The following is a 23,766-nucleotide window of genomic DNA, read 5'->3' on the forward strand; positions in this document are numbered from 1 at the left end:
GGTGGCCACATTTGCCGTATACTCGAGTGATGGGCAATATTCTTTGTCCACAACAGTAAAGCTCCAACTTAACAGAAACAGACAGTATTATATTATTCCTGGATTTGGAAGACCTCAGATAAGTTCAGTGCAGTCTCAATCAGAATCCCAGCAGACTTTTTGAGGGGCTGGGGGATAGAAACTAACAAGCTGAGTAGAATTTATATGGAAATGCAAGTGAACTAGAGTAGCTTAGATCGCTGAAAAAGAAGAAACTTGGCTGGTTTGCATTACTTGTATTTCAGCACTTATTATAAAGTGATCAGGACAGTATGGCATTGTCAGAAAGATAAACTTACAAACCTGGGTTCACAGAGTGGCTGTGTGTTTTGTAAGTAAAGTTTTATTGAAACAAGGCTAAACCTATTTGTTTACATATCACCGTAGGGCTGCTTTTGATCGACAGTTACCAAATAGAGTGTAATAGAGACTATGTTTAGCCTCTGGGTGGACACTGTCTGTATCAGCTGCCTCAGAGAAACCTGGGCTTTGTGAAGAACTGAGCATTGTCCCCTAAGCCTGAAGTCTCTCTTCTTTCTCATCTGTTGAAATTTCCCCTCATCTTTCAAGGCCCAGCTCAGATGACAGCTCTCCTTAAAGTCTTCTTCCACAATGCTGTTTAATTCCTTGGCGTACAAGCTAGTGTTTGTACTAAACTAAAATGTTTTCAGAACTGGTAAAGGAACTTAGAACCACAGCAGAGACTGAACACTGGCTTGAGCAGAAGGACCTGTAACTAAAACAGAGTTCATATCTTCCAAGTCAAGACATTTCAAAGAGAAGATGGCGATCCATCCCATAAAAGACAATATTAAGACTCCAGTAAACGTCCCATTTGCTTTTGATTGCTCAGGAAGTTTTTTATATAGCCCATTTCCACTCCCCAAACTAGGTCGTAGGTCTGGGTTAAATTACACACACTTAAGACTTCTTTGGTTAAAACTTAACTCCGCAGAAGCATTAACTATAGAAAAGAGACCCTGGAAAGGTTTGCATTCTCTTCTCGTTGTAACCTGCTTCCTGCTCTGTCTAGGTAGGCTAGGTAGGCTCTTGTGCCTACTTGGATGGTTGGGTTAAGTTTTATTAAGAGCTTGTAGATTAAAAAAAGTATTTTAAAAAGGATACCTTCCCTTTTCTCCTCCTTCCTCTCCCCAGTAATTCTCCTGGTACATGATTTACCTCATACATTTGAAGTTACCTGTATAACATCACTGTAGCCTTTGGCGTGACACCTGATGGCAAGCCTTTGCGCCCGCGAACACGCACGTGCACACAGTCAACCAACCGACCCTTGAAAGCTGTATTTTCTTTTACTTAAAAAAAAAGAGCATTTGAAGGGATGAGACAATACAGTCCTGTAAAACCCTAAAAGCTTTTCTTAGAGCCTCCTGTCGTAGTGCTCTGGTCAGTTTATAACTTCTAGGCATTAATGTTCTCAGGACTTTACAGAAGCAAGTGTGAGACCAAACCGAAGGTGCTCGGCTGCCGCCTCGGGCAGTCGCGCTCCGCATTCGGCTCCTTTGTCTTTCTCAGTAAAAGCCCGAGTTCTGTTCCCTCAGTGGTTCTTAGACTCGGTGCCCCACCTCGCCCGGAAGCCTGGTCAGAGCAGGGCCCAGCAGGTCCGGGAACTGGCAGGCGCTGGTCTCCTTGCAGTTTCAGGGGACGGAAGCCCTCTTTCGGTGGATGGTATTTGAGTTTATGTTTCACCTTAGTCTGGATAATTCGTGTTTATTGTCATTTGAGGTACTGAATGGGCAGGAAAATGGAGTTCTCCAAGTTTCGACTTAACTTAGTCCTTATCTAAGATTTTTCTTGCCTTAGATGCTGTTATACGTTGTAGCAGGTTTCCCTAACGCCCAAGCGTTCCTCTCTGCTGGCTAGCAGAGCCCTGCCCATGTTCCCTCTGCCTTCACTGTCAGTGTTAGCTGCAGGCGGCTTTCTTCAAACCCCGGTGGAGGCCTCAGGGCCTTCTCTGGCCTTGGGAACACGGCTGACTCACGTGGAAGGGGCCACGTGCCTGCAGCCCCTCACCAGTGGCGGACAAAAACTGGTGAGTCAGTGTCCTCAGCCTTCTCACTCCTGGAGGAGGCCACTCCTGAGGTCTGATCTTTATGTTCTTCAGAGGTGCCCGCGGGAATGCGCTCCAGCTGCCAGAAGGCTAACCCACCTGCTCATTCACAGACCTGCCTGGCTCCCCATCTCACTTCCTCCCCTCCAGCAGTGCTTCAAGGGACCCTCTCAACAAACTGATGGCACATACACAGCATTTTTTTTCTTGCCTTGTATAAAACAGTTCATAAAATCCCTGTTCTCAACTCAAGCCAAACTGAAAGCTATTTTTATTACATATAATTAACCTAATTTACGAAAAAGGAGCAGGCTTGGAGAGCTGGACAGCATTGAAACAAGTGCGGAAGCTCAAAAGTTGCTTTTTTAGAATTAATGTTAACAGCCTCAATATAGCATTTGAAATTGTTTTTAGAATCTTGAACTGAGTTACTCAGATCCAGGGCTGAGTTTGTATGGGTAAAATAATTTGTCTAGGATTCAGCATGAATGTTTCCAAGCTTGTTCTAACTTCAAGCATTAGACCAGCTTATTTAAGAAGTTGGAAGTGTGTTACTGTGCAAAACTCGGAGGAGTGGCGAGAGAACAACAGAGGATCCATCCCGTCGGTGAACCGTCTTTCAGCTTCTCACATCAACTGCCCTTGTTTGATGTTGTCACAACGTAGTATTCCAAAAGCTGTTTCTGTATATTGCATCTTTATGATATAACTATGGAGAGGTTTTGTTTAAATCTTTAAAAAAAATTTTATTTCAAAAGAATTGTTGCCAAGCTTACTCCCCATCTTTTGACTTTTGCTTGAATCTTTGTCTTATCTCAAAGGCTGAGAGCCGTTACCCAGTGGAGCCTCGAATTATGAAAGTCCAATATTTTTGAAATCTTAAAATTAAAAAATTATTTTTAATCTTCAAATGCTTATGTTTTAAATTTAGGAATTATCACATTTTACGGACCAAAATAGCACATTCAGTTTTTGGCAGCTTCTGTCTTGCCCGTGCCAGTAAAAGCAGCACCATATGGTCTGACTGCTGTGGCACTAGGAAACCCACTCCCTGCGGAGACATTGCCTGCGTGAAGCAGAGCTGCTACTCCCCATATGCTTATCTTTCTAAGCCAACACATCGACCAGGATATATTAAGATTCCAGGATATCCTATCCGTTGAGTCTTGTAGCCCATTTTCCTATCAGCTTTAATGTTTGACCATTACGAAAACACAAACAGTACTGGAAACTTTATGGACTCTGTTACCCAACCTCAGAGAGAAACTTTTGAATGACTGTTGCAAGAAAGGAAAATACATACCTTTTAGAATACAGTTGATAAACGTTTCAGTGCTAGTTAATTGCTAGTTAATTGCTGAAACTTAAGTGCTCATTCCCTCCATAGCTGTCTCCTCTCTTAATGATATCTCTTCCTCTCCTGACACCCTGCTCCCCTGAAATACCCAGAATGATAAGATGTTGCAAATATTAATCTTTAGGTATTGAAAGATGGGCTGAAAGTTGTAGTTCTTTGTGACGGAAAGAGTTTGCTTACTTCTTTTTACACATGACTAGTTTTTTGTTTTATATATTTATTTAGCTGCCTTGGGTCTCAGTTGCTGCAGAGGGACTTTGTTGCCCCCAGGCATGTGGGATCGTAGTTTCCGGACAGGGGTTGAACTCACGTCCCCTGCATTGGAAGGCAGATCCTTAACCACTGGACCACCAGGGAAGTCCCCAGGAAGAGCTGAGAACGAGACAGGAAGGAGGCGATAGCTGCTGCTCTGTTCACTTCTGTGTGTTTTGTCCTTTGTTGACTAGGTGTCCTGAGTTCTCCGAGTAACCGCCCTCTGCCTGTTCTTTGTCTCTGATGCTGGAGCTGCCATTTAGTTCATTGTAACCTTCATCCAAGCACTTTTGTAACTTTACAAAATTACCATTAAGGCTTTCCAGTAGAAAATTAGCTAATTCTTCTGAAACTAAAGGCAGACAGCTAAGTTTTGTTCATCATGTAGAGTATGTCTGTAGTTTTCAATAACTTTCTTTATTAATAGTTATTCTTGAAACAGCATTTACTGTGTTAATTGTTTTGGGCACTGAGTATGTGGAATAGACAAAATTCCAGCCTCCAGAAATAGATAAGTAGGTTCTAACACAGTGTAATGCTTTACTGGAAAGATACACAGTATACTATAGTTGTATCTTGAGGCAGCTCCTGAATTTTCAAAGGAAAATATAAAACTTTGACATTACAGTGAAGTGCTTATAAATGTTATTGCCTGGTCTGTCAAAAAAGTATTTAAAGCTCAGAGAGAATTTTTTTTTTTAATTTTTTTTTTAAATTGAAGGGTAATTGCTTTACAGAATTTTGTTGTTTTCTGTCAAACCTCAACATGAATCAGCCATAGGTACACATATATCCCTCTCTCCTGTCTCCCTCCCCTCTCACCCCTATGTTGATACAGAGCCGCTGTTTGAGTTTCCTGAGCCATAAAGGAAATTCCCGTTGGCTATCATCTATTTTACATACGGTAATGTAAGTTTCCCTGTTACTCTCTCCATACATCTCACCCTCTCTTCCCCTCTCCCCATGTCCATAGGTCTATTTACTATGTCTGTTTCTCCATTGCTGCCCTGTAAATAACTTCTTCAGTACCATTTTTCTAGATTCCATATATATGTGTTAGAATACGATACTTATCTTTATTTCTGACTTACTTCACTCTGTATAATAGGTTCTAGGTTCATCCACCTCATTAGAACTGACTCAAATGCATTCCTTTTTATGGCTGAGTAATATTCCACTGTGTATACGCACCACAACTTCTTTATCCGTTCATCTGTCGATGGACATCTAGGTTGCTTCCATATTCTAGCTTTTGTAAATAGTGCTGCAATGAACAATGGGATACATGTGTCTTTTTCAATTTTGGTTTCCTCAGGGTATATGTCTAGGAAAGCTCAGAGAGAAATTTATAAGGTTGGTTCAAGCTAAGTGACAAATAACTGAAAAATTAAATGTAGTTTTAAATATTTTATGTTATTCTAAAATTTGAACAACTAATAGTCATGTGTGATTTTTCAAAGTTAAAATTTTGAGGAATTCTATTTTTAATTCGAATATAGTGAAGTATTCTGATGGTAACACAGATGCCTCATGTTTGAATTTCTAAAATAAGAATCTACAGGTACTTTGTCTTTTGATAGAAATGTGGTTTAAGTCAGTATTTTTCAACAGGCGTGCTTTTGGTATTTTGAAGGAATCATTCCTCCTGTGCGGTACTGCCCATACATTGAAGAACATTTAGCATACTCAGCCTTTTTTTGTATTTTTATATTCCTAAAAAATGTTGAATACCTGCTTACAACTGTCTGACCCATTACCACTGAGGCAGCTATTATTAAGTCTAAGTGAAGACCAGTATGTATTTCGGATCTTCTGTTTTTAAAAGTAGTAAATCATAATTAAAACATTGCCTTCTAAATGGTAGTGTTGCTCCCCCTCCCGAGTTGGAGTGATAAAGAAAAAAATCCCTTCACATTTTCAGATGTGCCTGGTTGGGAATTTACCATCTCCTTATTACATAGTACTTTTGTTCTCTGTACCTGTATCAAATTTTGCTTTCTGAACTTAAGAGGGTTGCCCTGGCCTTTAGTAAGTAAGGCATCTCCCTCACTTTAAAATTAGAGTGCATGCTTAGGTATCGGGGTTCAGATGGCTTGGGGCAGGAGCCTGTAGCTTTGTTTGCTGTCGCTCAGTCGTGCCCCGCTCTTTGCAGCCCCATGGGCTGCAGCGTGCCCGGCTCCTCTGTCCTCCACTGTTTCTTGGAGGGCTCTCGCATTTGTGTCCGTTGAGCCTCTGATGCTGTCTAACCATCTTACGAATCCCACAAACATTGTCTCACACTGGGAACAGTGGCCACTTCATGTGGAAGGTGGAGTACTCAACCTGGTCTTTTTTTTTTTTTTGTAAGCAGCTGTATTAAAGTGTATTTTACGTATCTTAGAATCCACCCATTTCAAGTTTATGTTGATTTTTTAGCAACTTTACCATCATTTGTGGAGTAATCATCATCATAAACCACTTTTAGAACATTTTTATCACCCCAGAAGTATTTCTCATGCCCATTTATAATTAATCCCTGTTCATTCCCCTACCTAGGCTCCACTAACCTACTTTATGTCTCAAAATTTGCACCTTTGGACATTTTATATGAGTGGAATCATCAATGTGACCACTTCCTTCTGAAAACATTTCTCTGTGGCTTCTCTTTCGGACTGGTGTTACCTGTTTCGATCTTTTCCTCTATTGGGGGCTTGAATGTCATGGTTCTGTTCTCCCTCAGACTAGGTGATTTCATTCCAACCTAAATGTGGTGATTCCACATCTCTCTTACCAGCCTCAGCCTCCTTTCTGAGCTCCAGACACTTGTTGCTAATTCACTCCTCCTGCACTTCTAGCCACAGGCAGCTCAGCCTCACCATCTCTGAAACCGAGCACAGGCCTGTGGGCTTGGGTTTCACTTCTCAGCGAACGCCCCCCCACCCACTCTGTTCCCCAGCCTGTAAAGCAGAAGTGCCATCATCCTTCATTCTTTCCCTCACTTCCACCTCCAGAAAGTTACCAACTCTGAAATCTCCCTCTCGATACCGCACACGCTGAGCACAGTCAACCTCAGCTTAGGTAGTGTAGGTATACCCTGTGGTTTGGGTCAAGAATCTGTAGAGATTCTACCCAAGATCAGACCTTAACACAAAGTGTAGTCCTCATCCGTTCAGATTCACAAGAATAAACCTAGCCCACTTGTAGTAACAAAATTATCTTTAACAAATTTCAGAATTCTTTTTATCAGCTTTAATTTTATTTTAATTTTTAAAGTTTTATTGCTAATAAAAGTTACACAATTTAAAAAAATCAGTGGATTCTACGATGTTTCTTAAGAAAGGTGACAGTCTATATTTCCCCTTACAGTTCTTTTTTAATTAAGGTTAAAACAAAGATTCTTTTGGCTTTTACCTTCCTACTCCCATATACCCCATGTAAAGTTTGCCATTTTCTGTAGAAGAATAATTTACAGTTTTCCCGTAAAACAAAATTGGTGCTCGAATAGCAAATTGAATGTCTATTTACAGTCACTAGACACAGGTAGAGGCAATTTCCTGTTTAGTAAGTAAACAAAGAGTAAAGGTTTATGACTTTACAAAAGAGTAAAATTCCTTTTTATTCTTTTATTTAGCAGCAAATTTTAGTTGGATAAAGAGCACTTTAAGTTTTGTATAGAATTGACTTAGATTTTCAGGGTACTCAGATCATAAAGACCGAGTGAAATTTGTGAAGAACAGAGTGGAACATGGGGTAGAATTAGAAATGAGTTGTTAGACTTCAGTAGAAGTTTGCAAGAAATGTCTTTTCTAAGCAACTGGAAAGCAAGCTAAGGAAACGGGTTTTTCTTTCTGTCTAGAAGATGACTTTGCCATTACTTCCTTTTCCCTCTTGAATTATTTTTGTTTGTTGTTTTAGGGACATAATCATTTTTTGCCCTTAGTTCTCTCTCTCTCTCCCCCTCCGTCCCTCCTTCAGATCTAATCCATTGGTGTTTATTTGTATGAAATTTTTTTCTTAGTCATTTCTAAAAGCTTCGCAGGCAGGATGTCCAGTTTCTCCTGAAGGAATTGGATTTAAATAAATAATGGTGATGAATTCCTTTAGAGGCATGCAGTGGAACTCCAGAAATGCAATTCTTGATAGCTCTTTCTCCATCCTTGCTGTTCCATCCAGTTCATGGGGTCGCAAAGAGCCAGACACGACTGAGTGACTCACTCCCTCTTTACCACTAGCACCGCCTGGGAAGCCTCAGTAGGACTAGGAATGAAAAAATGCACAGTCTTAGCTGCTTTACTCACCATGCAAAAAGAAAGCTAAATGTGAAAGAAAAGTTTTGAATTTTGTCATTAATGGAAACTGTAGCCTTAAGCCAGTACACAGATGTAAGATGCTTTTGTTATGTCTGATCTGTTTTCATGGCAATTAATTATGTAGGCTAGATCTACATAATCTCAAATTCAAAGGCAAGAGTGATTAGTCATCTTTGGTAAAAAAGAATCTGGTATTCATTTTTTTCTATTTTTTCCCTGAGATTTTTAGAGAAGATGTATAATTATATTGAATAAGCTATTGATGAAACAGGGTGAAGGTTAAAGAGGTAACTTACATTTTTAGGAATTTTTTTGATCCGGTTTTTAACTGAGGTACTACCACCTCCAGGGGGGCAAGGAAGCAAAATAAAGCCGGACACATTTAGGAACTTTTTTTATTGAAGTATAGTTGGTTTACAATTCTGTGTTTATTTCTTCTGTACAGCAAACTGATTCAGTTATATCTCTGTGTGTTTATATATGTGTGTGTGTGTGTATATTTTTATATATGTATGTATGTTTATATGTATACACACACATTCTTTTTTATATTCTTTCCCATTATGGTTTATCACAGGATGTTGGATATAGTTCTCTGTGCTATACAGTAGGACCTTGTTTACCCATTCTATGTATAATCATTTGCATCTGCTAACCCCAAGCTCCCCATCCATCCCCCTCTTGGCAGCCACAGGCCTGTTCTCTGCGTCTGTGAGTCTGTTTCTGTTTTGTAGGTAAGTTCTTTGTCATACTTCGATTCCGTGATATCACAGGGTGTTTGTCTTCCTCTTTCTTCTTGCTTCACTTGGTTCAATCTCTGGGTCCGTCCGTGTTGCTGCAGATGGCATTGTTTCATTCTTTATAGCTGACTGGTAGTTCCTGGGCAGGGTCTCTGTGCATCCATCTGTCGAAGGGCATTTAGGTTGTTTCCGTGTTTTCGTTGTTGTCACTAGTGCTGCTGTGACCATAAGGGTGTATGCATCTTTTTGAACTATATTTTTGTCCAGTTATGTGCCCAGGAGTGGGGCTGCTGGATCGTACAGCACCTCTGATTTTTGGTTTTTTTGGGGAATCTCCAAACTGTTTTGCACAGAGGCTACTCCAGCTTATATTCCCAGCAACGGTGTGGGAGGGCGTGCACCTTTTCCCCATAGCCTCTCCAGCATTTGTTGTTTGGAAACTTTAACGACGGCCATTCTGACCAGTGTGAGGTGCTGTCTCACTCTAGTTGTGATTTGCATTTCTCTAATAATTAGTGACCTTGAGCATTTTCTGCCTTGTGCCTATTGGCTGTTTGTATTTATTGTTTAGAGAAAACGTCTGTTTAGGTTTTCTGCCCATTTTTTGATTGGTTTATTTGTTTTTTTTTTTGGTAATTGAGTTGCATGAGCAGTCAGAGAAACTTAGGCATTTTTAATGCTCCCCAAATGAACTTATAAGAGACTGTTTTAAACTAGGGAAGTCAATTTTCAGCCTGTTTCTCTGTTTTGGAGGCAGGAACAAATTAGTAACGCAGTCTAATAGGTTACTTGGTAAGTCATGAATGCTGAGGTCATTTGTTCAGTCAATATTAATACCTTCACTTTCTTTTCAAACTTCATTAACTTGCTCTTAGACCAAAACTATCCCATATTATTTTCTGTTTTAAAATGTGTATTTGGTAATTTTGAGATAAAGTTTAAAAATTTAAATTCTGGCTAAAAGTTTTTAGTTAGTTAGTGTTAATTGCTCAGTCACGTCTGACTCTTTGCGACCCCGTGGACTGTAGCCTGCCAGGCTCCTTCTGTCCATGGAATTCTCCAGGCAAGAATACTGGAGTGCATTGCCATTCTCTTCTCCAGGGAATCTTTCTGACCCAGGGACCGAACCCAGGTCTCCTTCGTTGCAGGTAGATTATTTACCATCTGAACCACCAGAGAAAAGTTTTTAGTAAGTTAATTAGATGATATATTCTAAGATATCTTCGTGTAAATTATGTACTAAATTAAAAAAAATCTGTCATGGATCACATATTTGGCTTATGTATATGCTTCTGAATTCTTTATGTTAATGGCATAAGTAGCCACAACATTCATAATATTGTAAGATTCTTAGACAGATGACTCAGAGTAGGTATAAAGGTGTGTACAGTACAGCTTACAGATAAAGTATTCATTTTAAATATGTCTTAGAACATTGCAGTTTGTGAATTTTATTTAGTACATATTACAGAGAAAAAGTTGGCTTAAAGCTCAACATTCAGAAAACGAAGAAAATGGCATCTGGTCCTATCACTTCATGGGAAATAGATGGGGAAACAGTGGAAACAGTGTCAGACTTTATTTTGGGGGGCTCCAAAATCATTGCAGATGGTGATTGCAGCCATGAAATTAAAAGATGCTTACTCCTTGGAAGGAAAGTTATGACCAACCTAGATAGCATATTGAAAAGCAGAGACATTACTTGGCCAACAAAGGTCCGTCTAATGAAGGCTGTGGTTTTTCCAGTGGTCATGTATGGATGTGAGAGTTGGACTGTGAAGAAGGCTGAGCGCCGAAGAATTGATGCTTTTGAACTGTGGTGTTGGAGAAGACTCTTGAGAGTCCCTTGGACTGCAAGGAGATCCAACCAGTCCCTTCTAAAGAAGATCAGTCCTGGGTGTTCATTGGAAGGACTGATGCTGAAGCTGAAACTCCAGTACTTTGGCCACTTCATGTGAAGACTCATTGGAAAAGACTCTGATGCTGGGAGGGATTAGGGGCAGGGGGAGAAGGGGACGACAGAGGATGAGATGGCTGGATGGCATCACTGACTCAATGGACATGAGTCTGAGTGAACTCCGGGAGTTGGTGATGGACAGGGAGGCCTGGCATGCTGCAATTCATGGGGTTGCAAAGAATCGGACATGACTGAGCAACTGAACTGAACTGACAGAAATTTTATATAAGTGCTTGAAGCTTTTCTTCTTGCATACTGAGGTGAAAATAAAAATCATAGAGAGTCTAGGTAGAAGATTAAAAAAAGTTCCTTGGCATCAAAAGCAAGCTATTTAGAGAAAGAGCAATCCAAAATTGACTTTCTGTTATTCCTCACGCCCCAGTCTTTTTTTTTTTTTCCCTTCTTGTGAAACTGAAAGAAAACCATGGGGTTGTTAGATACTAGCTCTTGCTTCTGAGTAGATAGTTACGCTGTCTTTAATGCAGAGAGCCTTTCCACAGTCAGCCTCTGTGATGTGGATTATTTAGTAAGATTTCAGTTGGGAAAATGCTTTTAGGTGCTTTCTGAGGCTCACTTATTCGTTACTTGGTCTGTCCTTTTTCTGTGGTCCATGAGGCATTTCATTTGTAGTAATATCACGTGTCAGAATTTAGAATATTTTCTTTGAAATAGTGAACTTGCCTCTAGTCATAGAGCCTTCTTTTCTATGTTTTTACTGTAAAGATTCAAGAGACCTGCAATCAAGGCCTTGTATTTTAGACATTAGATTTCCCAGTAATCTTCTGAAGAAGAATAATTGTGATGATCAAAATTTTTAAGATACTATTGTAAGATCTGAGTGTATTTGAATTCTTGATATATAATCTGTTGCTTCGTAAATAGGCTGTTTGCTTGGATGAGGTTACTCAAGTCTCTGACAGATTTATCTCTAGGAATTCCTTGAATCAAACAGTGTTAATTTAGTCTTGTTGACTTCCCTGGTAGCTCAGATGGTAAAGAATCTGCCTACAGTGTGGGAAATATGGGTTTGGTCCCTGGGTTGGGAAGCTCCCCTGAGAAGGGAACAGCAACCCACTCCAGTATTCTTACCTGGGGAATTCCATGGACAGAAGAACCTGGTGGGCTACAGTCCACGGGGTCACAAAAAAAGTCGACACAACTGAGTGACTTAACACTTCCTAGGGAAAGATTTTCTGAAACAACAATTATGTATATTTAACATGGGTGGTCTGCAGTCTTAAGTTATACCGACAGAGTTGGTTTTAGTTATCAACCCCCTCTTATGATCATCCTAGCTTGGAGAATGGGGCATTATCATCTGGGGACTTGATCTGGCCTAGGATATGGATGTCACCTATTTCCTCCCCACCACTACCTGATTTGGAATAGACAGTGGAAGAGGAAAAAGGAAAATACGGACTGGGAAGAGTATCATTAAACTTCCTTTTTGCCCCAAACGTGAAGATATATTCCAAATATTTTCAAAAATGTTTGTCTTAAAATAGAATTATCTTTGGTTCTCCGTTTTTTCTTTTTCGCATGTGGTACAGAAATCAAAAAGTACAGAAGGTTATATACTGAAAAATACTTGTATGTGTCCTTTCAGAGAGAATATATACAGATACAATCAAATATGTATGTCATAGATTTTGAATTCTTATTCTTTGCCTCCATGAATTATGTTGCTTTTGGTGTTTATTTGATTTTATTATGTGCAGAGATGGAAGGGCCAGTATTATCTTTGCTGCCCTGTGAAGTACGTGAAGTAAGATTTATCTGTTTTGTGGACATGAGCGTTGAAGCCTAAAGAATTATGTGACTTGATCGAGGCTTGTTACACAGTGAATATGCAACAGAACTGAAATCAGAGCTTAAATTTTTCTGGCTCCTAGTCCGTAATTCTTCCTACCATGTTGCCTCTCAAACATGATGAAATGAGGGGATCTGGGGACGGTGTTTATTTTTATGAGGTAATGAAAATACTGTGAGTAGCCATTGTAGAAGAATTTTGATGCTGTGTTTTTTTATAAGAGTGGTATTACACTGACCATCACAATTCAGAGGAGTGTGTTGTTTTTGATGAATTGTCTACAGAATACTTTATAGATGTTAGCCACTTGAGACTGAATGATAATGCCCTAGGTGTCACTTTTGTAACATGGGCACCAGAACTGACTTTATCCATGAAACTGGGCAGTGAAAAACAAGGTCTTTTATCTCTACAGCTATGTGCCCCCTCTGGCTGGAAGCCGTGTTGATAGACTTGTCTAAGACTCTTTCCCATGGGGCTTAGAGGGGAATCTGGCCAAGCATTTGAGAGAACGCTTCGCTCTGTTTTCTTCCCCCCAAAATCAGGACCAAACTGGATTCTAAATTTCTAAGTCTTCTCCTAGGGAGAAAAAAATGAGTGAGGGAGTCGGCGGTGACTTTTCCCTCCTCGCTCATTACAGGCTCTCCTGCAGATTATTGCATTCCAGAAAAACTTGTTCTTTGCAATAGTGACGTGGTCCCAAATGGAAAGCTGACGAAAAAGATTGAGTGAGCTCTGTAGAAAGAATCTCTAAACATCTTTTGTGGATGACCTGTCTCATATAGTTTATAGGTACCTTTATTTCTAATTCAGGGTAGTAAAATGGGGGGAGATGGGGAAGGAGTTCACAGTATTTCTTAAGGTATAGAACATTACTCGATTTTGTAATTTACATTTTTTTAATAAACTTTAAGATTTGTAAAACCATAACCAAATATATGTCCTTTTGGCCGTAATGTAATGATGTATTTTGTGTTCAGTAACTAGATTGTTATATCCATATTTGCCATTCCCTGCTCTGGGCAACGAAGATAGATAAATTTGACTAATTTTGAGTGTTTCCATTTGGTTATTTTTAATTAGTTGTAGAGTTTTCTTAAGCAAAAATAAGATGTAATTTGATTTCTTTTTTTTTTTTTTTAATTTGATTTCTTGAATTAAATTTTGAGACATCTTCATGAGTGTGGATACTTCTGTCAGTGAGTCAGGAGTTGATCAGTTTGCCGGGAGGCTCCTAAGTCTAGTAATGAGCTACATTATTATGCTTTCATATTTTTAAAACAGGGCTAAAACCTCACTGAAGGTGACAAAGCTGCAAGTCTTTTCCCAGTATTTTTTATATACGAGTCCGTAAATCTGAACTTGAGCAGACCCATTCGCTATTTCCTACTATTTTAAAGACCATTGAACTTGTTTTCATTTTAAAGTTATAAGAAAGTAAGCCTTGACCTCATCTTAATACCCTGACTGTCCAAGAACCAGGGGTAAATGGGCTCTAGTTTGTTGGGAGGACCTTGCCTATTTATCTTTCATCCCTTTAAATTGTATCGTGTTCCTATAGAAGTATATATAACAACTCTACATTATTCTTCGTGTTGTGTCTTTGGGCTGTGTCTCTGAACTACACCTACTGCTCTAGTCAGTAGCCCACTCCAGTGCCTCTAGTGGGGGTGGGGGCTGGCATGTGATGACAGTGAGAAGCCCCTGATGTCAGCTGTTCATGCTGCCAGATCCTGGTGCTGGACTGGCAGAGAAATTACCCATGAGTCCCCAGGGTTGGCCTACGTGACTGATGCTGCCAAACATGCCTCCAAGTTTTGTAACACAAGATGAAGACACCTATGTGTCTCTGGAGGCCAGAGGTATTAAAGGACATGCAGGAAGAAATGTACAAAGTGTAGACTGCTAGTCTTCTACCAGTCCCAGCTGAAGAATGCTGCCATGACCTCCACTGTGGATGGAGTAATAGTCAAGTTTGGCCAGGGTTTTGGGAAAATGAAATGTATATTTCATATTTTAAAATATACATATAAATATATATATTATATATATATAAATATTTCTACTGTGGGCAAGATGGAGAAGGAAATAGCAACCCACTCCAGTGTTCTTGCCTGGAGAATCCCATGGATGGAGAAGCCTGGTGGGCTGCGGTCCATGGGGTCACAAAGTTGGACACGACTAAGTGACTTAACACCCACACACACTGTGGGCAAGAACCTCTTTGAAGAAATGGAGTAGCCCTTATAGTCAACAAAAGAGTCCAAAATGCAGTACTTGGGTCCTATCTCAAAAATGACAGAATGATCTCTGTTCATTTCCAAGGCAAGCCATTTAGTATCACAGTAATCCAAGTCTTTACCCCAACCAGTAATGCAAAAGAAGCTGAAGTCGAACGGTTCTATGAATATCTACAAGACCTTCTAGAACTAACACCCAAAAATAATGTCCTTTTCAACATAGAGGACTGGAATGCAAAAGTAGGAACTCAAGAGATATCTGGAGTAACAGACAAGTTTGGCCTTGGAGTACAAAATGAAGGAGGTCAGAGGCTAACAGAGTTTTCCCGAAAGAACATACTGGTCATAGCAAACACCCTCTTCCAACAGCACAACAGAGTATTCATCACATGGACGTCACCAGATGGTCAATACCGAAATCAGATTGATTATTTTCTTTGCAGCCAAAGATGGAGAAGCTCTATACAGGCAGCAAAAACAAGACCGGGAGCTGACTGTGGCTCAGGTCATGAACTCCTTATTACCAAATTCAAACTTAAATTGAAGAAAGTAGGGAAGACCACTAGACCATCCAGGTATGACCTAAATCAAATCCCTTATGATTATACAGTGGAAGTGAGAAATAGATTCAAGGGATTAGATCTGATAGACAGAATGCCTGAAGACCTATAGACAGAGGTTCATGACATTGTACAGGAGGTAGTGATCAAGACCGTCTCCAAGAAAAAGAAGTGCAAAAAGGCAAAATGGTTGTCTCAGGAGGTCCTGCAAATAGCTGAGAAAAGAGAAGCCAAAAGCAAAGGAGAAAAGGACAGATAAACCCATTTGAATGCAGAGTTCCAAAGAATAGCAAGGACAGATAAGAAAGCCTTCCTCAGTGATCAGTGCAAAGAAATAGAGGAAAACAATAGAATGGGAAAAACTAGAGATCTCTTCAAGAAAATTAGAGATACCAAGGGAACATTTCATGCAGAGATGGGCTCAATACAGGACAGAAATGGTAGGGACCTAACAGAAGCAGAAAGAAGAGGTGGCAAGAATACACAGAAGAACTGTACAAAAAAGATCTTCACGACCCAGATAATCACGATGGTGTGATCACTCACCTAGAGCCAGACATCCTGGAAAGTGAAGTCAAGTGGGCCTTAGAAAGCATCACTATGAACAAAGCTAGTAGAGATGATGGAATTCCAGTTGAGCTGTTTCAGTCCTGGAAGATGCTGCTGTGAAAGTGCTGCACTCAATATGTCAGCAAATTTGGAAAACTCAGCAGTGGCCACAGGACTGGAAAAGGTCAGTTTTCATTCCAATCCCAAAGAAAGGCAGTGCCAAAGAATGGTCAAACTACCACACAGTTGCACTCATCTCACAGGCTAGTAAAGTAATGCTCAAAATTCTCCAAGCCAGCCAGGCTTCAACAGTATCTGAACAATGAATGTCCAGATGTTCAAGCTGGTTTTAGAAAAGGCAGAAGAACCAGAGATCACATTGCCAACATCCGTTGGATCATAGAAGAAGCAAGAGAATTCAGAAAAACATCTAATTCTGCTTTATTGATTATGCCAAAGCCTTTGACTGTGTAAATCACAACAAACTGTGGAAAATTCTTAAAGAGATGGGAATACCAGACCACCTTACCTGCCTCCTGAGAAATCTATATGCAGGTCAAGAAGCAACCATTAGAATCAGACATAGAACAACAGACTGGTTCCAAATAGCCAAAGGAGTACATCAAGGCTGTATATTGTCACCCTGCTTATTTAACTTATATGCAGAGTACATCGTGAGGAATTTTGGGCTGGATGAAGCACAAACTGGAATCAAGATTTCCGTTCAGGCTGGATTTCCGGGAGAAATATCAATAACCTCAGATACATGTTGACACCACCCTTATTGCAGAAAGCGATGAAGAACTGAAGAGCCTCTTGATGAAAATGAAAGAGGAGAGTGAAGAAGTTAACTTAAAACTCAACATTCAGAAAACGAAGATCATGGCATCTGGTCCCATCACTTCCTGGCAAATAGATGGGGAAACAATGGAAACAGACTTTATTTTCTTGGGCTCCAAAATCACTGCACCTGGTGAATGCAGCCATGAATTTAAAAGACGCTTGCTCCTTGGAAGAAAAGCTAGTCTTTTGACCAACCTAGCTTATTAAAAAGTAGAGACATTACTTGCTGACAAAGGTATGTCTAGTCAAGGCTATAGTTTTTCTAGTAGTCATGTATGGATGTGAGAGTTGGACTATAAAGAAGGCTGAGCACCAAAGAATTGCTACTTTTGAACTGTGGTGTTGGAGAAGACTCTTGATAGTCCCTTGAACTGCAAGGAGATCAAACCAGTCAATCCTAAAGGAAATCAACCCTGAATATTCCTTGGAAGAACTGATGCTGAAACTGAAACTCCAATACTTGGCCCATCTGATGCAAAGAACTGACTCATTGGAAAAGACCCTGATGCTGAGAAAGATTGAAGGCGGAAGGAGAAGGGTACGACAGAGGATGAGATTGTTGGATAGCATCACCAACTCGATGGACATGAGTTTGAGTATACTTCAGGAGTTGGTGATGGACGGGGAAGCCTGGCGTGCTACAGTCCATGGGGTGGCGAAGAGTCGGACACGACTGAGTAACTGAACTGAAATATATATATATCTCAGGAGCAAGAGCCTCCTAAGAAGGCAATAATGACCAAATAGGTTAAAGACATGGGCACATTCTGCATTGTCACTGTATCTGCTCTTGGGGAAGAGGAAGAGAAGATTGAGGCTAGGGAAATTGCTGCCTTGTTTACACAGAATGCACAGTGATTGGAAAACAGTTGGAATGCAAAGGCCTGAGCAACAGGCAATTGCGAGAGCTGGCTGAAATGGAATCCAAGAAAGCAAACATAAAGGGACCTTGACTAACAACCAGTTCAAATGATCAGGAACTTTCTCTGAGCCCAGACTGGAAGCACACATTTAGACTAGGAGGAAAAAGACATTTTCCTTGACACCATGGCCTGACTCCTACCGTTATGTCTCCAGCAGAAGGCTTCATGCTGCGCTCTCTGGTTCTTCTATACTCAGTGGAGTCTATGAGTGCATGTGGCCTGCTTTCTAGAGATGGATTTTTCTCAGTCTTTTCTGTTTATAGTATGTAGGTCTTCGCTACTCTTTTTTCCCCCATTTGATGTAGACTTCTTGAGCCATGTAAAAATTCTGAATAGAAGTTATGACTAGATCAGTGCCTAAGTATCTCCACTTTCTTCAGTAGCTGTTCTTATTTGTTCTTCAAAGTTCATAAAATATTTAAAGATTATTTTAAAAAGTATTTGCACATTATTTCCCAGTTGTTACCCCACCACCCACTGGGGAAGCGCACAAGTAAATAGTAGTAAATTGAATCACCACTCTCTACACTGTATTTAGCATAACGTATTAATTTGGACTAAAACCATTATTTGACATGAGTTTGAGCAAGCTCTGGGAGACTGTGAAAGATAGGAATGCCTGGCGTGTTGCCTACGGTCACAAAGAGTTAGACATGACTGCGTGACCGGGCACGCAGACACACCGTATATTGCTGTTGTTTAGTCGCTAAGTCTTGTGCGACTCTTTTGAGACCCCATGACCAAGTCTCCTCTGCCCATGGGATTCTCCAGGCAAGAGTATTGGAGGGGGTTGCCATTTCCTTCTCCAGGGGATCCTCCTGACCTAGGGATCAAGCCCGCGTCTCCTGCACTGCAGGCAGTTTCTTTGCCACTGAGCCGCCAGGGAAGCCCTTCACGGTCGCCTGGGAATGGCCCCACAGGGCCTCCTGTGCCCTTGCTCCGGTCCCCACCCGTTGGCGCCTCCTCTCCTTGGTGTTGCGCCTTGTCGCCCCCTTGCCTCTGCCGCCACACACTGTCATCTCAGCAGATCACAGCCTCCTCGCAAGACTGCACTCAGTTGTTGCTGCGTCTATTAGTCTGTCTGATTTCTGTCATCCTCACTCACAAAGGGTGGTGGTACTTCTCTCATTCTGTGAAATATTAGCTCCTTCAACTCCGCATTCAACTTTGTGTGATGGTCAGGTATAGACTCATGTTTTACCTCCCTCATCATATGAACCTGAGAGCCAGCCATCTGTAACTCTGTCTTCCTTTCTTTTTACCTCCCACTGAACCTGTTTGTAAATCCTTTCTGAAAAGATGGGCAAATGTTAAAGAATCATATAAAAGCAAAGCTCTTGAGTGAATCAGAGCATTGTTGGAGGGCACAAAGCCTATGCTGATCGCTGTTATTTTGGTAAGACAATACTTAGCAGCTATCCCTGGGTACAAATAGAAAATAATTCTGATTGAGCCAGAATACGGCTCTAAGAGGAACTTAGTTATGAATCTGACTGAGGGCTAATGTTCAGTTTACACTTGCGCAGGGGAAATGTACCAAGACTGGAATACTGAGTTTATCTGATCGTCACCCACTGTAGTGTTTTCAGTTTGCTTTTTGGGTGGGCATGAGGAAGTGGTGTGGGCCTAGTTAATAAATGAATTGCTTATATGATTGGAAGTTTACTGGGTCCTTCATGAATAAATTTGTAGAAGAATTTACCTACTGCTGCAGCAGAATGTTCCTAATCAGAAGGAGGCATCAGGCTGTTTCCTAGCCTTTAGACTTTTGCAAGGCCATGAAGATCAGCCCTGGGATTTCTTTGGAAGGAATGATGCTAAAGCTGAAACTCCAGTACTTTGGCCACCTCATGGGAAGAGTTGACTCATTGGAAAAGACTCTGATGCTGGGAGGGATTGGGGGCAGGAGGAGAAGGGGACGACCGAGGATGAGATGGCTGGATGGCATCACGGACTCGATGGACGTGAGTCTGAGTGAACTCCGGGAGTTGGTGATGGACAGGGAGGCCTGGCGTGCTGCGATTCTTGGGGTCGCAAAGAGTCAGACCCGACTGAGCGGCTGAACTGAACTGAAGGCCATGAAAGCAGCAGTACTACTGATTTGTTTGTTTTCTCTTAGTGTTTAATGCAGAGAGTCTATTGCCACTTAATTTAGTATCAGGTATGATCTGGTGGGTAGTTCAACTTGAGTAGATGTGATTATAGAATGTTTCGTGTTTTAGACACAGTCTAACACCCAAGCATTTCTGTTTTAGAAACCGGGACCACTTCCAAGTCAGTTTTGTGACTCCTTTAATTTCTCCTGCCAGACTCATTAACTCAGCCTATTCGCCTTTGGGGAAATCATAGTTCCAGACTTGTACTCTCTGTAAAAATCATCCTCTTAAGTGAATGTGATGGTTGAATTAATTGAGAACATTCAGACTCAACCTTTCCAGCAGTATATTCTGCAACCTGTTTGTTTTGATTTTGACCAGCAGAGAGTGATTAAGATAAAGCAGTAGGAAACCTAATCATGATATGCAAATTACCTGCATTACAAGATGTGGCGTTCAAATACTGCTATTTTTAAGTTCCACATCTCAGATTTTATAGACTCATAAAGCTGGAGAGAATCTCAGTCACCTTAGATAAATGCTTCTTTTTAAAAAAAAACCATAGTACACATTTATTAAAAAAAAAACCCAACTATAAGTGGACCCATACAGTTCAAACCCATGTCGTTCAGGGGTATACGGTATTGCAGTGTGTCACTAGTTTTTATTATAAACTTTGATTATATTCTGAAGACTGCTGTAATAATGTCTAAATAGTTATCAGTGTTGTGTTTCAGGTGTGATTCTGTTATACATATTCGTGTATATCCTCTTTCTGAAAGTCTGTTTCCATTTATGTTGTTACGTAATATTGAGCAGAGTTCCCCGTGCTGTACCGTAGGTCCTTGTGGGTCATTCCTGTAAAATAACAGCAGTATGAACGTGTCAGTCCGAAACTCACTAACTGTCCCTCTCTTACCCTTCTCCCCTGGTAGCCATAGGTTTGTTCTCTAAGTCTGTGAGTCTGTTTCTGTTTTGTAAATAAGTTCATTTGTGTCTTTTTAAATTTTTTTAAGATTGTCCATATAAGCAATAATCATACAATATTTGTCTTTCTCCGACTTACTTATGGATCTTTTTGAGACGATGATAACAGCTGTGGATTCTCTTCTCAGGAAAACATACTTGCATGCAGAAGTCGGTGTTCTTTTTCGAGACAACCTTACTCCTAAGTCTGTCGTGAATCCGAGGTGATGAAATCCCTGTTTTAGTCCCAAGCCTGCCCTCTAGGGTCTGAAGAAGTGACACCTGAAATCACAGAGCTTCTGTGTCTGACACTACTGCTAATCTGTTGGGTTTCCTCCCCCCAACACCCCCCACACACATACACACACACACAGTTTCTATCCCTAAAAGCCCATTCTGAGTTCACAGAACTTAGAGGAAGGGTTAGGGGTGTGAAACCTTAAAATCAACTGTTTCAGCTTGTCTGACTTACCCAATTAGGAGGCTAGAGTATAGTAATATCCCAGACATTCGAATCACTGATTTAGAAAAGTCACATGAACTAATGAAAGATTTTTATAACCTGTTACGGTTATTTGAAGAGCTCATCCGGATCCCTTTCCATGCGTGCTCAGTTGTGCCCTACTCTTTGCAGCCCCGTGGACTGTAGCCCGCCAGGCTCCTCTGTCCATGGGATTCTCCACGCAAGAATACTGGAGCGGGTTGCCATTTCCTTCTCCAGGGCATCTTCCTGACCCAGGCATCAATCTTGCGTCTCTGGCATTGATAGGCAGATTCTTTACCACTGAGCCACTGGGGAAACCCCAGTCTAGATCCGTAGTTGATCTAATTACCAGTTTCTTACCCAGGCTGCTGGCCTCTGAATTCATCAAATAAATCGGTCTAGAGCACTTGTTCCGTTTATTCATCCTGTCTGCCTTTCTTTGACTTATTCTTTTGTTTGGCCATGAGGCATGTGGGATCTTGGTTCCCTAACCTGGGATCAGACCCAGGCCCCCTGCGTAGGAAGCACACAGTCCTAACCACTGGCCCACCAGGAAAGCCCCTGTCTACACTTCCTTTTCTTGCTCCTCCCGAAGGTCTCCCGGTCATTGTGCCCACCCTGAGCTGCTGACTTTGGGGAGAAGTATCCAGCTAGAAAGCATCACAGTAAGCACTGGTTGTCGTTTACTGTCCTTAAATAAACTTCAGTTTCTGTTGCCTCCTAGCGATGTGCCTTTGATTATGTAATTTGATTTCTGTGAATTTCACTCTCTTTATCTGTAAACTGGACAGAATACCATTTTTCTTGCCCCCCATCATGCTATAAGAAGTAAATGTAGCGCCTGGCTCAGTCCGGTGACAACTTTTCTGCCTGCTGCTGCACGCATCACGGTTTTTACTGGCGTCAGCCGGTGTCTCGGGGCTGTCTGCTGCGGAGTGCTCGGGCTGTCTGCTGCGGAGTGCTCGGGCTGTCTGCTGCGGAGTGCTCGGGCTGTCTCCCGCGGTGCTGTTGCCTCATTGTTCACAGCGTTAGCTGCGCTCCTTCTGTTTCAGTCGCTGCTGTTAGGCTGGGGGGCTGCGTCACATTGTTTTCTCTCTCTCTTCCCTCTATTCATAATGATTTTTTTGTTGATACTTACATATGCAGCTTCAGCAGGCTCTTCTCCAAAATTTGATTGCTAATTTAACAGAAAGTTATTTGTGAGAGTTTTCATAAATTTGTCTACCTCCAGTTTTCCATTGTTAAGGGAACAGTTTTTTAAATTCCAGTGAGGAAACACTTGATGTAGAAGACTTTTCGAAGTCCACATTTCTGTCTCCAGAGTAATAGAGAGCAGATAATTCTGTGGCAAAGCTTAGCCTCTAATTTGCTGCTTCCACAGGCTAGGAACCTTCACTTTGCCTGTGATTTGAAGGGGTGGGTTTGAGTGGAGGACTCCTAAACTGGTTAGAAGAGAGGTTTCGCCTCTCAGTTTTCTGTCTTCATCATTTTCTTATTATTTGAAAAAGTTACTAAGCTTACCCTAGTAGATATGTGTTATTCATAAAATATCAATTATTCTAACATATATTACAAAAACATGAAAGTATAAAGGATGAGTTTTTCAAAACAGAAAACTTCAATTATTTTCTTCCTGAGCTCCAGGGAATCTTCTCAGTTGCGTCCCTTTTGGAACAGCCCCCGGGCCTGTCTGAACGTTCAGGCCCAGCTCAAGCCTGCTTTTGCTCATTTGCTTGAACTCAGCATTTTATTTCTCCAGCTGATTGTGAACTGTGGTTAGGGCCAGTGCCTCACTCTGTAATCCCGCAACAATGCCTGGCACAGTTTTGGGTACTTCATATGTATTCAGTATTTACTTGTTGGTTGATTTCTTGGGATCATTTTATTTAGAGTGTTATTTCACTGTTAATAAAAGGAAAACAATCTTCAGCCTCTTCTTCCTTAATAGTTCTGGTGTTAGTCCCCATACTCTTCATATCCTAAGGTTAAAGATCATCAGGCCTGTCTGCGTGTACAGATTTTCAGAAGGGGAGGTGCTGTCTGATGAAGTAACTCAATTGTAACCTCATGGCAACGGTGCAGGCTTGGACCCACACCTGTGTGAGCACCCACATCTGTTTTTGTTCCTTGAGATTTCTGTCTTTTCATTTCTTATCAAATGGCTGAGTGCTCAACTGTAGCATTTTCTTTTTTTTTTGTAATGCTTTTTCTAGAGTTAATTTGTGCTGGTATTGTGGGTTTACTACTTTCTATTTTGTATTTTTCAGGTTTCTGTTCTTCTGAATAACTACTCTGTCCTTTAATTCTATAGGCTTTTTAAAATTTATGAGAGTAAATTATTGGTAGTTACACTTAAAAATTCTTTATAACTGTTCAATGAATCTCAGTGACTTAACATCATAATCTTTTTCTCATAGCATTCCTGTATTGTCATCTTCTCTTTGTGAATAGAAAAAGTAAATCTATAAAGAAAAAAAAATTGTCAATTGCAAATCAAGACAATGAGAGAGATAAAAACCAAACCTGATCTCCAGATTTGCAGGTCACTTACGTCTCTGTGGACTGTGTCATTCCTTCCTAAGAGGTGCAGAAC

The 23,766-nt window shown here is 40.9% G+C and overlaps 1 protein-coding gene across 1 annotated transcript in view; it reads left to right on the forward strand.

The window, feature by feature from the left end:
• The first annotated feature begins 1,468 nt into the window (after positions 1–1,468).
• Positions 1,469–23,766, forward strand: part of GLG1 (golgi glycoprotein 1) — a 71,440-nt gene continuing 49,142 nt past the window's right edge. Inside the window, exons 1-2 of the mRNA XM_040254140.1 lie at positions 1,469–1,658; positions 1,959–2,089. Coding sequence (XP_040110074.1) covers positions 1,469–1,658; positions 1,959–2,089 — 321 coding nt within the window. The remainder of the gene's footprint in view (positions 1,659–1,958; positions 2,090–23,766) is intronic.

This window comes from Oryx dammah, unplaced genomic scaffold, assembly GCF_014754425.2.
Source record: "Oryx dammah isolate SB20612 unplaced genomic scaffold, SCBI_Odam_1.1 HiC_scaffold_13, whole genome shotgun sequence".
In the NCBI taxonomy this organism is placed as follows: Eukaryota; Metazoa; Chordata; class Mammalia; order Artiodactyla; family Bovidae; genus Oryx; species Oryx dammah.